At 38.1% G+C, this 9,334-nt stretch overlaps 1 protein-coding gene across 1 annotated transcript in view; it reads right to left on the bottom strand.

Moving 5' to 3' along the window:
• Positions 1 to 1,741: 1,741 nt before the first annotated feature.
• Positions 1,742 to 9,334, bottom strand: part of LOC122668114 (protein MODIFIED TRANSPORT TO THE VACUOLE 1-like) — a 28,425-nt gene continuing 20,832 nt past the window's right edge. The window contains exons 5-6 of the mRNA XM_043864686.1: positions 2,737 to 3,720; positions 1,742 to 1,862 (exon numbers count right to left, since the gene is read on the bottom strand). Coding sequence (XP_043720621.1) covers positions 1,821 to 1,862; positions 2,737 to 3,720 — 1,026 coding nt within the window. The 3' untranslated portion in view covers positions 1,742 to 1,820. The remainder of the gene's footprint in view (positions 1,863 to 2,736; positions 3,721 to 9,334) is intronic.

The following is a 9,334-nucleotide window of genomic DNA, read 5'->3' as shown; positions in this document are numbered from 1 at the left end:
TTTGGAGACGCCTAGGCGGTTGGGATGCGTCATTCACTCAGTCTCCCGACCTAACCAGTTCCCAGACCAGCCACATCAAATCTGGTCCCACAAGCCTTCATAAGCCGTAGTGAGCAGGGGACATATGATACACCAAGAATAATTCAGGCTACGTATGATAAACACATGGCAAGAATAAGGTAAAACATGATAGTTATAACCCTTCTCTCACTATCCCCGAGATAATCTCATCATTACGGGGCTATTATCCTAAGTATCACAGGCCTATGCCATTCGAAAAAGTAGAGATACGAATAACATGTGTATTTATGGCGAGTGACTTGGGAGCCAAGTCACACTGTTCACGTCTCATACACATCTTGTCTATTTGAAGATAAGGCCGAATTATACAGGTGTATGATGACGTATCGTGTAGATTCACATTTGGCCGGTTCTGTACCTGCTGAAAGTCGTAGGTACCCGATTGTCGGCCTATATCAATCATTTATTACGGACATCCCTTTAGCCGGATCAGCTTAAATATTTAATACTGAATCCCTCTGCTGAGATATTCCAGCACTATTACTACCATGTCAAGGCAGATATATTCTCCAATCCTATTATAAATACAAGACATGTATTTCAGGTAAAGGATTGGATGCTTCTCGATCCAAACCGCTATCCTTTCTTACTTTCCCTTGGTCTCTTACATTCAAGTGGTTGCTCTGAGAACTAATATTAGCATCGGAGGATCCCCTCAGAGTCTTCTCCGATGTCCTCTTAAGACTTTTCTTGGTGTGTACACGTGCATCAATATGATGGCCAAGATCTTCCTGCAATTTGCAGTTTTCACCCGCATCAATTAGGACTGATCACGGCCAATTGCAATCTGAGTTGGCCAAATTTATTGATCCAATTCCTGATTCTTGAAACCTTGGATAAAATCACTTGCCATGTGTCTCTTCATTGGAGGATTAGCTGCTCAACCCAAGCGAGGATTTTTACCCAATACGATTTTCACATAACCTTTTCCCCAGAGCACAACCCTCCCTCAGATTTGTCCCTCCTAATACAGTGGGCACAAAGAACCCGCCTGCATGATGATCCTTGAAAACTGGAAACATGAACAATGAGGGAACCCCATTCCATCGTCACTTTTTGAACTTGTATAGTGGAGTAATTTAAGTTCTGCAATACCTAATCTTCTGTTCAATCTACTACTTGACCAGTGTTGTTCAATATGATGAGGTGCACGGAGAAGTACAAGATAGATAGAAGCGAAATTCATTTCGACCTAGAAAGAAAGAAAAAAATCCAAAGAGCTCTGAAATTAGGAGTTATATTTAAGTGAATCGCTTGCATTTTTTGGCAGAATAGAATTTCACAAAGGGGGATTGTGAAAGTGAGCCAACAGATTTGGGCATGAACATCCTTGTAAAGAACACAGAATTTCCAACCAATTAGAGGCAGAAATGCAATCGGTTATAATCAGAATCTGCTAATCAAGAAAAGCTACCTGCACATCTTAAATCTTCCGTTTTATAATACAAATCTCAACCCTTCACACCCCCCCCCCCAAAAAAAAAAAAAAAAAAAAACACAACAGTTTATGCGGCTGCAACCTGCTTTCCATAAAATGATGGTACAAATTTCATGAAAAATCCCAAAAGGAATCTGCAAGATCATGCATCATGGTAATGTTTCTGAGGCTCAAAAACTGTTTATTGCAGAAGAATATTTAACCATCTCTGTTGAAAGTTGAAACAATACAGCCTCCTCAGACCTGCTAAACATGTGGTAGAAGGCCTGTTTAACTGCCAATCATTTGGTTGTATAGATCTTTAAAGTACCCTCTTTCCACCACGAGCTGCTGACAAATGATCCTGCAAGATAAGCAGCACCTGAACATGAGGCACAATATCTATCAAGTAATTTAACTTAAAAAAGAAATAAGATGATAAATTTATTTCTTATGAGCCTACAGTTGATTGTACTAGCGATATTTCTAATCAATGTCATCCCAGCCATATGGGATACAACCCTAATCATGTTGAGAAACTGAACCTAAAACTGCCTTGGGCTTCTTCCAGTAAAACAAGACGACGGTCTATGGCATGTCCAGGCACAGAAAGATCGTTAGGCAATTATAACTCATGTCTGCCATCTGCTGAAAACATGTATACAGAAATAAATATTTTGGGCTCATCAAGAAAGAGTATTGAAAGAAATCTTAAAAAAGATTTGCTTCGAACACCAGGTACGTGTATTATATGAAGATTATGGATCGAAAAATACTCAAAAAACAAAAACAAGAAAAAAAATATAAACAGGGAATCCACAAAATTACTTTAAAGTTCAATTTATTTATTTGATAAAGAAGCTCAATTTATTGTATTACTTTAAAGTTCAATTTATTTATTTATTTTTTGATAAAGAAGCTCAATTTAATGTAGGTAATATATAACTATGGTAATTACCTACAAAATGAAAATAGTAGTCATTGAGTATTGTTGAGATGGTTTCTTCAAAAATAAATATTCACATCAACTAGGCAAATTTTTTTATGGACACCAAGCCTTTCAAACAAAACAAAATATCCTCTTTCTGATCCTTGTTATTCCTCCCTCCCCCCCCCCCCAACCAACCAACCAAAAAGACAAAAAAAAAAAAAAAAAAGAATCTGATCCTTGTTCACATGGAAACAATATTAAGAACTTTCAGTAACATAGCGTATTCAGGTATGCATATCAATCTTACCGAGATGAAATCAAAGGCTTTTGTCTCTTCTTTCTTTGAGTTGTTCATCAATGTACTCTGAGGTTGAATTGGAACATTCGGATGAAAAATATCAGGGAGGGCCACAGTGTACCCTCCTTCCCCACTGTTGCCAGGAACATGCCCAAGAGCAACATTTCCTCGAGCACTCAGATTTTCAAGCTGTTGGAAGTTAGACATTGTTGCTAAAAGCTGCTGCTGTGCAATATAATTTCCCATCATACCATAATTCATTGTCTGTGAAGCAAAAGCTGGGTTGAACATGATGTTTGGAGGCATACCATACTGTAGAGGACCCAATGGAAACATAGCATTTGGGCTCATCCCAACCATTTGAGACCCAATTAAACCATTCAGAGCATCATTTGGCAACGGATTGCTTGATTGGATGCTTGGATTTGAAAGAGCAGCATCAGAGAGTGCCTCAGAAAATCTACGCTGTTGCTTGTTATCCGAGGTATTTCCATTACTAGTAGAAAAACCCGCCAAAATATCATTGACATCTTTTTTATGGCTTACCGGTTCCTGCTCTTCAGCACTGGGACCAAAAATATCCAATAGTTCTGATCCATTTTTATTTACTGTAAAATGAGTATCATTGATAACCTGCTTGTCATCAACAGTCAACCCTGAAAATAGGTCACTGGCATGCTCTCCATCCTCAGCTGTGTGAAATGAGACATCTGCAAATGGGTCGTTCTCTTCATTTTTTTGTCGGCCGGACCTTTCGTCAATCAGACTATCTCCAAACAGATCATCAGTTGCAAGGATGGTTGATGTCATCAGATCTGCAACACCTTGATCACTTTGCTTTTCTGTAAAATCATCCTTTCCATAAAAATCATCTACGTCACCAGTGTCTATTAAGTCAGGCATCTGACCAACAGTAGCGTCTTTCACACTTGAGGGCTTTTCTGGAAGATGATCAGCCAAGACATTCTGCTCTCCATCCAGAAGGCTCAAGACCTATTAAATACAAATTAGTAAATCATGCTACATAAACAAATTCTATTAAGAGAGAGAAAGCTAAGCGGCTACATGTAGCTTAAGATAAAGCACGCACTCATTACATGTAGGTTTCTCAATATAAAAATTTGAGAAGAGCTATAGGATTTCAACTTAGAAACAGAATGATCCACTTAACCAACTAGCACATCAGTAAGGAACCTAAATAAAGTGTCCACAAATGACTGATCCGACAAAGAAAGATTTCATTTTGTTAAGTTTATGATTATTATGTTTAGTGTAACCACATTGATTATGTAGTTAAGTCCTTATATGTAATAAGAGTTATGTCAATGGCATACTTGTCCTTGTATTTTCTTTATGGTATAAATATAATAGAGAGCTCACAGTTGGGGTATTCTGCCCAAACTGTGAGCAGTCTTTTCTCCCTAAAGCTTGTGGTTTCCTCTTCCCTTCTCTCTTCTTCTTCTGTTCTCTTTCCCTCTTGCATTGCTAACACTGATTTCCTGTATTTGGTACGGTTTCATGGTATCAAAGCAGGTATCATTGTTTGCCATCTTCTCTCTCTCTGTTCTGATAGACACTAAAGATTTAGGGTTTTTTCTTGTGGTGTGCACACCTATTGCTGCCACTTTCTCCACTCAGTACCTCATCTGGTTATTGTATATGGATATTGCTGCCCCTATTAAGGTCTGATCTACCGTGCTCTTGATTATTAGATCTATTTTCATTATGGTTCTTGCGAAACCCTAATTTGGTGCACGATTTTTGGGAAACCTACTTCCCTTGGTCCGACTATTATGAGATTTTGCAAATTTTTTCTCTCTATGTTGCTGGTATCTATCAGGTTTTACTGCTAACTCCTACCCTATGCAATTTTGACTTCACTGTTGGCTGCAAAATTTCTCCTTGCAGTTTGTCTCTCCTTGGTTGTGAGTGATGTTCTTTGCTCTTGATCATCTCATAAGGGCTTGTTTCATTATTTATTGAATCTAAATTGACCTTGAGAGAAGGTCGTTGTCTGCGGCAGCTTTTCTACTTGTAATTGCTAGTTTTCAACTTGTGGATCCTTGATTCTAAGCCTGTTATGAATAATATGAATGTCCAGATTACTTCTATTAAACACAGTGAAGTTTCTAATTATCTGTTATGGCCCCAAGCTATTAAATTCTACATTAATGCTAAACACAAACTGAAGTATCTCTTATCAGCACCTCCTTCTCCTGATTCTAAGGACTATGATGAGTGGTTGTGTGAGAACAACACTCTTCTTATATGGTTGTGGTCTTCCACAGCACAGCTAAAGGAGTTTGGGACAAAACTCTTCTAGTTAATCAGATATTGAAACGTGTCCAGCAGCTTGAGTCATCCACTTCCTCATCTATAGCTACACTGGCACACACAAGTACAACTGCACTGCTTACTAACTCATCCCCCAACCTCTTGGATAATCGACGATTCTGGTGCCTCTACTAATGTAGTCCTAAATTAGTAGGAGACCAATTAGGAGCCAGGACAACAGGGTCTGATATGCACCGGTAGTCCGAATAGGGCAAAATATGATTTTTTGGTCAAACTTAAGGTTAGGGTTAGGGTTTGAGGTGTTGGTTATGCTAGGCAAGTGTAGGGGAGTCTATCAGTGAAGGTTACATTAACTTTTGATGGAGGAATGTGCGCTGGAATGAATTGGCAGCAAGTTAGGTTTAGGGTTTTGAAAGGTAGAAGATGATGGAATCTAGGCTTTATAATATCAGGAAATCAGGTGGTTGAATGGGCTTAATATATAAATTGAGTGTGGGTAGGATGGAGGGGAGTAGATGCTGAAAGCTACTGCTAAATCAGATGGTAAAATCTGGAGTTATGGAGGAATCCTCGTAGAGATATGAGAGAGGGGTAAAAGTGTAATTTCAGACAATCGGCTGGGTAGATGGTAATGAAATTTGGATAGAGTCTCTCTTAGGATTTGAGGAAGATTCGATCAAAATTTTAGCAGGTTCTAACGATTAGATTTGTCTGGACAGAATTATCGCGAAAATCACCTTGCATGTGACCTAGAAGGGAAGAAGAATAGTCGCAGGTCTTAGGTTATGGGAAAATTAAAAACAAAAGGGGGAAAACTAGGGTTAGGGCTGTAGAGGATTAGAAGAAGAATGAAGGGGATGGGCATCACTTCTAACTTACTGTTGTTGCAGAAACTCTCTGGCAGCAGCTTGTTGGAAGTTGAAACTTGAATTAAGATTGAGTCTTGAACTAGAACTTGAAGGAGAGCTTCAAAAGAACCACCCGGGCTTCACACCGTAAGGTGTCGATTGGATCAAACAGAAATCCCACAAACGAACCACCCAGGCTTCCCACCGCAAGGTGTCAATTGGATCAAACACCAATCCCACCAGCCTTAATCAAACGCAAGACAAAAATCTTCACTGGAGATGAAGAGCAGAAAAAATTTTAATTAGTATCAAAATTCATGTTCAATGTTTGCCCCCCTTACAAGTTTTTTTTTATGAGAAAAGAAAATATATTAATTATATGTACAATGATCATACACATAAGAGTGATTTGCCCCCCTTACAAGTTACAACCTTATGTAAAAGACTTATAAATGGACTCCTACACTAAAAAGAAAAGGTCTAACCCAATTCTTAACTTATTAGGTAACCTAAACTGACTAGGAAAGTGAAATAACAAAGGAAACAGACTCAAAACATGGCTTGAACTCGACTTCAATGGGCTTTTTTGTAATTATGGGCTTTTTTATGCAGTTGACACGTGTCCAGTTGACACATTCACCGATCTTGCTTACGTGGCTCAATTAGTATTCTCAAATATATGAGTAATGAGAATATGTGTAGGACGGCATTTGTGTAATTTGGTACAAACAAAAGATATTCTTCAGTTAATATGCATTCCATACGTTTTTTCTGTTCTTTTTTAAAGGCAAAATACCCTTTTTTTTCAATTTTACTGTAGAACTTTTTTGTAAAGAAGTATCAAGTATTCCAAATGAAAAAAACACAAAAAATATTTCTGACTCAGAAATACTAATTTGGAATAGAAACGTTGTCGTACAGGGAAGGAGATGGATCCTTCAGCTCTGATACCAAATTGGAGGAGGGCCGGTTAGGAGAAGAGGGAAACTTGGTAGAAATCAGAGTTGTAGGGGGGAAGAGAGAAGAATCGTATAAGAAGAAGGGGGGGGGGGGGAAGAGTGCACACACACACACAACCCTCAGGCTACTCAAACCATAAAATCAATTCATTCTTCAAATCTATCCCCAACGATGGGGAATTACATCATATATAAAGAAAAATATAAGACTCCTAAAAATAAAGACCAACTCTCTAACTAGGAAACTAATTCAAATAAGGAAACTAAGAAGAATTGGGAGCCAAATATCCTACATAGCTAACTTCTAAAATAAACAGAATAAAATAAACTAAAACACATTATTTCCCCAAATAACATAAATTCCTCAAATCCTATGAGATCCAAAATGTCAAACTAGACCCGGTTCATCTTCATCTGGATACCCAACTGAGTTTGGGTTGATCCAAGGTAGTGGACCTACATCAGGTTTGAGTGGTGATTTTGAGAAAATAAAACAGGATTAACACACAGAGAATGAATTCGACGCTGAAAGATCTATTGCGTGAATGAAATTTGGATAGAGTCTCTCTTAGGTTCGACCCGGTTTATTATGTGTTACACATTTCATACATTTTGGTTTAATATGATCACATGTGATAAAAACTTTTTGAGCAATGTATGTCCATAAGTTTCACTTTAAATTGGTAGCCACGACTAGGGTTTGGCTGAACAACCCTTATCATATGGTCGTCGCATTGGGTATACCTAGACATGATGTTAGGGTACGAACGTGAATACACACATGGGTGTATATTGGCGAAGAATCTTATTTTTGTCGATTCCCTCATGTCTTACTGTCAGGTGTAGGTTTGGGATAGACATGCGTCACCGAAACCCTGTATCTGACAGGGCCTTGTCACTGCCTGATGTGAACGTATTCTTTGGTTCACCAATGACTGCGGTTCAAGAGAACTAAAGTTGGTGTACTGGGAATGCGTACATATTATGTGAGTGAAAGAGTCACTCAACATGGTCTTCACCGCTCGATTGAAGAACATCAAGGGGAGTTAGTCTGTGGATGGTCGGATAAGAATCAGGACCATGTACCGTTTTGTTAAATGGTTTTGCAAAACATATTTTCACATAAAATGATATATGATATTTATGTTTTGATTAAATGTTTTAATCGTGTTTTGTAGATTCCGATCACGTACACAAACGCTCCGATACGGACATGTACCATGGAATGGGGTTTGGCAGTACGAGTGTACATGGCCTAGATTCCATGATGGAGACGTTGTTTAGTGGAGGGTTAGTGCATCATTTTTATGCAGTGGTATTTCTGGGATTTGTTAATTAATAATTAATTTGTTTAATTTTAAATGGGCTTGATGCAACATTTAATTAAAGGCCCATTATAAATTAATAGATTCTGCTTCATCACTAATTAGAAGCCCATCAAGGTTTTAAGTCAGACAAGAGAGAGAGTGTCAGTCTCTCACTGAGAGTGTGTTCTATTTAAACACTAAAGGCTGGATGAATTTTCTACCCCCCATACTGGAAAATTCGCCACCTATCTCTCTGTCTCCTCTCTCTTCTCCCTTGTTCTCTTGAGTTGTGAGACTTGTTAGGGTTTTGGAAACCCTAGGTTTTTGGATTAGAACATGTTGTACTTGGAGAAGAAATTCTAGTTTGGCTTGAGGATTTTCTACTGCATCAAGAAGATTCAAGTTTGGGCTTTCTTGAAGTGCTTGTTAGAGGAAGAACCATTATATAAAGAAGGAGCAACACTTAGGCTCTTCAGGTTAGCAGATCTTGATTTTTTTATTTTTATTTTTTATTTTTATTTTTTATTTATTTTTTTGCATTGTGTTTGATTAATTATTTGATAATCATGGGATGTGAAAGAAACCCGAATCAATCTCTTTCCGTTGCACATTCGGATATGGGATGGATCCCTCTTTCCATGGGATGGAAGAGAGATGACTTTCTCTATTTTTGTTGATCCCATAATTTTTATGGGACAAGAAAAGAGATGGTTTAGCATAAATTTTTATACCAAATCCTAATTATGTTACAATTGGTTTCTCATAGGCAACCATGGGATAACCTAGATTTTCTAATGCTTGTGAGCCCAAGATATGATCCCATGACTATTCCTATAGTTTGGTATCAGATCACTTTTCTCACCTGTGGATATCACATAATTTGTTGTTAGATGTAATTATTGTGCATGGGATGCCAATTCTTGAATTCAAAGATTCTATTTTGAATATGGTTATGGTTTCTTGTGTTCTTTTGGAAAGTCAAGATTCCTTTCATGGATGCTTGCACATGGGTAGTTATTTTATCAAGAATTGGTTGCTAATTTTTGTAACAACCTTCCCATGTGTGTTGGCTAATTTTGACCATGGTTTTAGAACCCTAGTTTTTCCAAAAATCTGAGAAAAACTGTACCCAAATCAACGGATTTTTTTTAATGAGGGCATGGAACGCGGGGGTGGAGCGCACGCTGCCCAGCACCCC

The sequence above is a fragment of the Telopea speciosissima genome, chromosome 7 (assembly GCF_018873765.1).
Source record: "Telopea speciosissima isolate NSW1024214 ecotype Mountain lineage chromosome 7, Tspe_v1, whole genome shotgun sequence".
NCBI classification, from domain to species: Eukaryota; Viridiplantae; Streptophyta; class Magnoliopsida; order Proteales; family Proteaceae; genus Telopea; species Telopea speciosissima.
This window is presented reverse-complemented; position numbering and strand designations above follow the sequence as displayed.